Genomic DNA, 8,529 nt, shown 5'->3' with positions numbered 1-8,529 from the left:
AAACAGGCAAAATGACAATTGATTAAAAATAGTTAACAAAGCATGCAACTATACCTTTCTCCATGTTGACTGTGTCAAATGGAAAAAACATCCTACAACTTCTACGTTTGCACCGAAGATATCATGTAAGGCACGTCTGGGGGCAATTTCGAAGTCTAACATAACAGTGGTTGGAGCCAAAATTATGTTGTGTTCTTGCGCCTTATCTTTAATTGCCCTAAAAACTTCTTCATATGACGCCTGATTTCTTGATGTCATTAGGGCATAGGCGCATGTTACATAATGGTTAAGATAGGCAACTCTAATAAAGTACAGTTGGTGAAAAATATTTGGAGACAAGCTAAAATTACCATCCATAAACCATCTGCAAATATATAATAGTTAATATATATCAAAAATAAGCGAAGTGGTTTAATTACAGATGGAACTTCAATTTCGAAGTAACTAATTAATTTAATAAGCCGCATTCTTCCTAAATAAATAAAATGTAACTACCTAGTACTTCTTCCCATTTGTTGTAATTGTACGAATGTCGAAAAAACAATTATCCGGTTGAATGGATTGGCTCCACTGTCGTAGATGATGACATTTTCGTTGCCTTCTCTCATCTGCCAAGCTTTTGGTATTTCGAATTCTGTATTGGATGGTTCAATTGGAATATTTTTGCGGCGTTAGTTTCTAATTGTTTTTGTCACGTGATCTTTATGGCCTACATTTGCTCTGTCTTCTTCATCTAACCCCGATAAAGCATCTGCATATATTTGGCTCGGTTTGGCCGAAGAAGATAGTATAGCAGTCTTTTTCATTTCATTCAAAACCTTCGCTTTTGCAATTTCTTCGGGTTCTGAAACATGGTTGTGTTCTTTCTGACACTTTATTTCAGTAATCTAATTATATAATTTAGTAAAGACAATATATATATATATATTGAAATGAATTTATATTTATATATCAGATTAACAAATAAAAAGATATATTGATTATTTACCTCAATGTTTGTTGAAATTGCTCCTAAACAGTTGAAAAATGTTTTTCTAGAGCATTGCCAACGAATCGTTGCTCCTCTACTCAATTTTTTTGTATACATATACCCTTCCAAACACATCACAACTTCTGACCTCCTTTATTATTTTCAATAATTTCCATAGTAACAGAATAAAATAACGATTAAAATTTTTACAACTTTAAAGTCCATGCCAATAAACTTTTTATATGATATTAATACACAAAGAAACCTTGAAATAAAATTCTATTTTTTTTTAAATTTAAATTACACTATTGAATAAATGCATGCGAATTGCTTTCTCATCATCAATCATCATTAATTGTTCTAAATTTACATGCCAATTTGCGCTAGAAAGCTTGAGAACCAATTTACTTAGTTATATGTTTATGGTCTTTTGCGTAATGTTTAATTCTTTATCATCAACGATTTGTGTTTTTTGGCTGTCTGTATTTAAAAGTGTATCTGATGATCATTACAATAATTATAAATTAATAAGTAATTGCATTCTATCTCGTCTCGTATTGTCTGTTAATATTAATAATAATAATATAAATCATAATTTGAAAACAAAAATTGTCCGGGGAGTAATTGTCCTGGGGGTATTTTGTTTTGGGGGTATTTGTCCGGGCGGTTATTTGCGTGGGGGGAGGGGTATTTGTCCGGGGGTATATTGTTTGGGGGGTTTTTTATCCGGGAGATAATTGTCCGGGGAGTTTTTTGTCCGGGGAGTTATTTGCGTGGGGGGTATTTGTCCGGGGGGTAATTGTCCGAGGGGTAATTGTCAGGGGGGTATTTGTCCGGGGGGTAATTGTCCTAGAACCGTTTTTGGCACATGCTGTAACACTTTAACAACCCTATAATCCATTCCAATAAACCTCTCAGATAATATTATTACACAAAGAACATAATAAAGTTATTATGATTTTTATTAATTTTTATTGTAACAAATTTTTTATGTAAAAATGTAAATTCATTTTTGTATGTATGAATATTTTAAAAATAAAATAGTATCGTTGGATTTTTTTCTGGAAGACTTTTTTTCCTGAAGACGTTTTTTCTGGAAGACTTTTTTTCTTGAAGACTTTTTTTCTGGAAGACCTTTTTGACTGAAGATATTTTGACTGAAGATATTTTTTCTGAAGACATTTTTTCCTGAATGCTTTTTTTCTGGTTACCCTTAAACAGTAATTCCAAGCAATAAAATAAAATTGCATTTTTTGGCTGTTTTTTTTTTGCCTGTGATACCAAAAAATTTAGAACACTAAAGAGCAATCTACAAAATTCAAAAACAATCTTGAACAATTTAGAACGCTCTAGAATAATCTAGAACAATCTAGAACACTTTAAAACATTCTAAAACACTCTTGAAAATCTAAAACAAACTAGAACGATTTAGAAAACTCTAGAAAAATTACAGTTTCTGCGTCTGTTAGATCCTGATTTTTAAAGAATAAAAAAAAAAAAAAAAAAATTTATAACGCTCTAGAGCAATCTTGAACCAATTTAAACACTCTACAACATTCTAGAACACCCTAGAACAATCTAGAAAATCCTTAAACACCCTAAAATAATCTAGAACAATCTAGAACACTCTAAAACAATCTAAAATACTTTTAAACATTCTAAAACATTCTTGAATAGTCTAAAGAAAACTAGAACAATTTAAGACACTCTAGAACAGTCTAAAACACTCTTGTGCAATGTTCAACCATTTTAAACACTCTAGAACAATCTAGAATACACTAGAGCAATCTAGAACGTTCTTGAATACTTTAGAATAATCTAGAACACTCTAGAACACTCTAAAACAACTAGAACACTTTAAAATATTCTCAAACGCTCTTGAATAATTTTAAACAAACTAGAATAATTTAGGACACTCCGGAACAATCTAGAACACTCTAGAGCAATTTTGAGCCCTTTTAAAAATTTAGAATATTCTAGAACCATCTAGAACACTCTAAAAACACTAAAAAATTTTGAACTCTATAGGAAATAATCTAGAACAATCTAGTACAATTTAAAACACTCTATAACACACTACATCACTAGAACAATCTAAAACATTCTTGAACACTCAAAAATAATCTAGAACAATCTATAACACTATAAAACAATCTAGAACACTTTGAAACATTCTAAAACACTCTTGAATAATCTAAAACAAACTAGAACAATTTAGAACACTCTAGAACAATCTAGAACATTTTAGTGCACTTTTGAACCTTTTGAAACACTATAGAATAATCTAGAACCATCTAGAACACTCTAAAACACTCTAGAAAATTTTTGAACTCTATAGAATGATCTAGAACAATCTAGTACAATTTAAAACACTATATGGCAATCTAGAACCATCTAGAACAATTTAAAGCATTTTAGAACGCTCTAGAACAATGTAAAACTCTCTAGAATACTAAGGACATTCTAGAACAATTTGGACACTCTAGAACACTCAAAACAATCTAGAACACTCAAAACATTCTAAAACAGTAATTCCAGGCAATAAAATGAAATTGCATATTTAGGCTGTTTTTTGCCTGTGATACCAGAAAATCGAGAACACTCAAGAACAGTCTAGAAGAAACATTCTTGAACAATTTAGAACGCTCTAGAATAATCTAGGACCATCTAGAACACACAATCTAAAACACTTTAGAATAATCTAGAACAATCTAGAAAACTCTAGAACAATCTAGAACACTTTAAAACATTCTAAAACACTCTTGATTAATCTAAAACAAACTAGAACAATTTAGAAAATTCTAGAACAATCTAGAACACTCTAGAGCAATGTTCAACCATTTCAAACACTTTGGAACAACTTAGAATACACTAGAGCAATCTAGAACATTTTTGAACAATCTAGAGCACTTTAAAACATTTTTAAAACACTCTTGAATAATCTAAAACAAACTAGAACAATTTAGAACATTCTAGTGCAATTTTGAACCCTTTTGAACACTCCAGAATAATCTAGAACCATCTAGAACACTCTAAAACACTCGGAAAATTATGCTGAACATGTAGATATTTTTATAACTCGATTTTACCGTAATTTTGCATTTTTTTCCACTGAACTGATTTTATTTTTTTTCTTGATTTTCATTGTATGATGAGCATCGTAGACTATATTCATTTCTAAATATGTTGATAATTAATTCAGAAAGAACAAAGAGTTTCCATTATTATTATTTTTGTTATTATTATTATTTTTTTTGTTGTTGTTAGTGGTGGTGGTGGTGGAGGTGGTGTTTTGTTTTTGTTGTTGTTGTTGTTGTTAATGTTATTTTTGATAAAGTCATCATCATTATTTTTATCGTCATAAACTTTTTTCGTATAAATTCGGAATCATTTTGCTCATAGTATTTCATCTGTTTTGCCATTATCAACAACAACATCACTTTCAATCACCAGATTATGGTACACGAAAGACATCAAAGCAAACAGCAGTAGTCACGGAAACGAATCGGTTGAGACGTCAGACAACAACAAAACTCAACAACAGAAACATCAACAACAACATCAACAACAGCATCATCAACAACAGCAACAACAACAACATCAACAACAGCATCATCAACAACAGCAACAACAACAACATCAACAACAACAACAACAGCAACATCAACAGCAACAACAACATCATCAACATCATCATCATCAACAACAACAACAGCTACAACAACATCAACAACAACAACAGCAGCAACAACGACAACTGCAACATCAGCAAGACTATGATTTCAACAGCTCAACTATAACAATAGGTTACAATATAAATCTCATTGAATGTTTCAAACATCTTCATTCATTCACGCACAACCTACCCATCAATCACTCATTCTTCAAGATAAATTGCGCGTGTGTGAGTATGCGTGTGTTTTGTGTATATATATATATATATATATATATATTAGTTCTATTTGATATATATATATGTGTGTGTGTGTGTTTGTGTGTGTGTGTGTGTTTGTGTGTGTGTGGTGTGTAAACGTGTTTTTATTTACACATTACTCGTATTAGTTTTGTGTGTCTCGTGATGTTTGTCTGAATGTTTGTTGTTTTATAGCGAGCCACGTTGAATGTTTTCAAGACATATATTCAAGCAGAATGGTTCGGCTTTTCGATTAGTTAGGTAATTTCAATAATAAATCTCTCCCCTGTAGATTCACAAATGAAATGTGAACCACCTACAGAGTTCTTGTTGTTGTTTGGCATGAGTCTCAACTTCATTCCGTGGTTACCATGCAGTAGGAAAATTAATAAAAATATTTAATTATCCAGTGAAACGAATGTGGAACTAAAAAGTTGGATTGATTTGGCGGTCTGAAATTCAGAGATAAACGAAGTTCTCGGAGGTCGTCTGGAACATTTGAAAATCTTTCAATTTCGTGAATATCTCTCACACCGCACAAACTTATTATCATCCTATTTTGAAAAATAATTGAGCAAATTTTATGTTTTATCATAATGCAAGAATGAGTTGATATTCGTATGAGTGAAGCGTGTCGAGCTTATTTAACTCAAGTGATAGTATAAATGAATAAATATTTAATAATGCACAAATGTGCTGGAGGTCTATCCCAAATTGTTTGTCAGTTATTTTTATTCACAATTTGTTTCAAATATTTGATTCAACGTGGCAAATGAATGAAATGCTGCGGCCTCTGTAATAATCACTCGTAGTTCTGCTCATGTGGGTGACTTCGTCGTGTCGTCATTAACTTCTTTGCCTCGGATGATTAAGTTTGAATTAGGTAATAATTAGGCATATTCTTTACTGAGAACTTTTAATATTATATTCATCAATGCTAATGTTATGTTAATGTGCTTTTATAACGTTTATGTTTATATTAATTTTTATGATAATGTTTATGCCAATGTTAACGCTCATGCAAATGTTCATGCGTACAATAATATGAGCATTTGTATGCATTGCTTGCTTGTAAGAATGTTAGCGTTGATTTAGAATGTGTTGTTGTTGGTTGTTGTTGTTGTGACGATGGTGTTAGTGGTGGTGGTGTTAGTGGTGGTGTTGAAGATTTTCTATTTGATTAATGCCTTCGTTGCTGGCTAGCTGGCTTGGTTGGTCAGTTGCTTCGTTTCTTGCCTCTTCATCTCTCACAAATGTCTCCACTAGTTTCATCATCACCAACATCATTTCATCGTTTATATTCTATCGTATATATCATCATTTATTTCATCGCTCTAATTTTGTTACTTACGTCAGCCATTCTTACATTTACGTGCTGCATCGAGTCGATATCTAAACGATATTTATTTTGCATCTTGTAAACGTGATAATAATTCATGAATTCATCAACGCATAGCCAAGTGAAACTAGCTAAGGAGATCTCGGAGCCGGAGAACCACGCATGACGTTCGTTCTTGCTTGTTTATACGAAGCCAGTACCTAACCCTAACACTCCACCGTGCCCACAAACATGACCAGATGTCTATAAAATATTCAAAATATTCAACGACAGCCAAAATCTTTCAAAAAATGATGAAATTACTTTTTCAACGTTCATTTTATCCTCAGGAAATTATAATTTTCGGAATCAATTATTCAGCAGTTAAATATGTAAGAGATCGTTTGGTCTGTAACTCGGAGCTGGTCGTCTTGAGTGCAAGTTGATCACGTGTTGGATATTGTGCGCTCACCTTCCAAATATAAACTATTTCTATAGAGAGCAGTTGTCTTTGGATTTCATTCAGTAGAGCATAATCGGATGTCGATAGTTTTTTGTCGGTGCTTGGTGGGACCTCGACGCAAATGCACATACACACACACATTTATACACAGGCACCCACAGAAATGCTAACATACGCACACACATACACGCATACATTCAAACGCACACATAGATGCTTACACGTGCACACACCACATACATGCATGGTTAGTATACATTTGGATGGATGAAATGGGAAATGTGTCTAATTGAATTAGTGTTTGTATTCCGTTTTGAAAGGTTGTTTGCGTGTATCGGGTCAAACATTGAATGCACGGGCAGGTATGTTTTGTAATGGTTCATATTTGTGTGTTCACGTCCCGCATGCTCTTGTTTGCGTACAATATTTGCCCTGACATTAGTTGTACGTAGTGATTAAAAAATGTGATGACGATAACAGAGATGATGATGATGAAGGAACAACCTCGTTCAACACTCATTCGTCAAATACCAAATTTTATGATAAGTATATAAACAATATTTTACAAAGTCAGATATAATGTTATTGTTGACGGTATTGTTTTGTGTTCACAATAGAAATTAACTTCAATTTTTTTTGAAATGAAATAAAAACAATAAACAAAACATTAAATTTCTACAAAATTAAAACGAAACTATTAATACATTGACAAAGACGCACAAACAACTCCACAATTCGCCAGGCTACATGAATATAATACCTCGATGCATCGATTGGGCAGGCAAGTACCCGGTGTACGAAGGTATCGAACAAACGTACGAAGCCGTGCAAACATACTTCGCAGGAAACCCTCTAGAAGGTGAGTGATTGTTCAATTGTGCGTCATAATTAAGTCGTTTATTTTTTTAAAGATTTAAATTAACAGGCACGTCAATGAAAATGCGTGTGGATTGACGCATCACACAAACTGCATGTGATAGGCGGAGATCCTTCTTGCTTTCGAACGCGTTTAACTATTGCACCAGGCCTCCGCCTCACATTGAGCGAGCGACCGCCCGGTTGAACGTGCTGTCCAACACGATTAAAATTGAAACTCTTCTCATAAAATCGATTTAATTTTGTTGTTGAGGTGTACAAATTTTAAGCACCTACTCAAGCAAAATCACTACTCGTCCATCAGTATGCCATCATTCCCACGCAGGAGAAATCATCACCATCGAAACAGTGCCTCTAAAATTAGCGTACCACGTGTCTGGAAAGAAGCCGGAAGTTGACCCAAACGTGACCTACTTTCTTGACCTATATCGGAGACACATCTTGTATATCACCAGGATCTACTTCCGCTATGGAAGACCGAAACACGAGTGGATAGGTGAGTGATCACGTGATGATTAAAAACAAGCTTAATTTCATAACGCGGCGTTCAGTGATTGTTATTCAATAACATTATTTGTATTATAGTTCTTTGTTCAAGACTGGTCATCCGCCGAGGACTGTAACAGAACGTAAAAAATAAAATTTATTTTCTAATTTTGTTCATTTGGTAAGCCTGCCGACGTTTTGATAGCAGGTTTGTTTTTAATATACACCCAACCACTGAGTGACTCATAAGTTATTATTAATAATGAATTTAAAAGTTTTTGAAACACGCTTGATAAATATTTGTATGTCTTAATAATGTAGATTGTTTGATGGAAATCTACAGTTGCAATGAATTTGTCCAGTGAATCCAATAAATAGAATTTTTCACTAAAATAAACATATAGGATTAATTTCATAGTTTTTAAAAATGAGATTGAACTGTTGAAAAGATAGCAGCACTCCATATAAAAAAAATCAAAATAACTGGAACTGGCTTAATGACC

At 33.0% G+C, this 8,529-nt stretch overlaps 2 protein-coding genes across 2 annotated transcripts in view; one reads left to right on the top strand and one right to left on the bottom strand.

Moving 5' to 3' along the window:
- Positions 1-2,908, bottom strand: part of HELRODRAFT_151693 (hypothetical protein) — a gene marked incomplete at both ends in the record, with an annotated part of 3,910 nt that extends 1,002 nt beyond the window's left edge. The window contains one exon of the mRNA XM_009026631.1: positions 2,845-2,908. Within this exon, the coding sequence (XP_009024879.1) occupies positions 2,845-2,908 (64 nt within the window). The remainder of the gene's footprint in view (positions 1-2,844) is intronic.
- Positions 2,909-5,183: 2,275 nt separating this feature from the next.
- Positions 5,184-8,044, top strand: HELRODRAFT_178548 (hypothetical protein; the record flags this gene model as incomplete). Its single annotated transcript, XM_009026630.1, has 3 exons — positions 5,184-5,259; positions 7,407-7,523; positions 7,866-8,044. 3 exons carry the CDS (start codon positions 5,184-5,186, stop codon positions 8,042-8,044), a joined length of 372 nt encoding a protein of 123 aa, XP_009024878.1.
- Positions 8,045-8,529: the final 485 nt, after the last annotated feature.

This window comes from Helobdella robusta, assembly GCF_000326865.2.
Source record: "Helobdella robusta unplaced genomic scaffold HELROscaffold_48, whole genome shotgun sequence".
Classification (NCBI taxonomy): Eukaryota; Metazoa; Annelida; class Clitellata; order Rhynchobdellida; family Glossiphoniidae; genus Helobdella; species Helobdella robusta.
The sequence above is the reverse complement of the archived record's forward strand: the minus strand, read 5'-3'. Positions and strand labels throughout refer to the sequence as shown.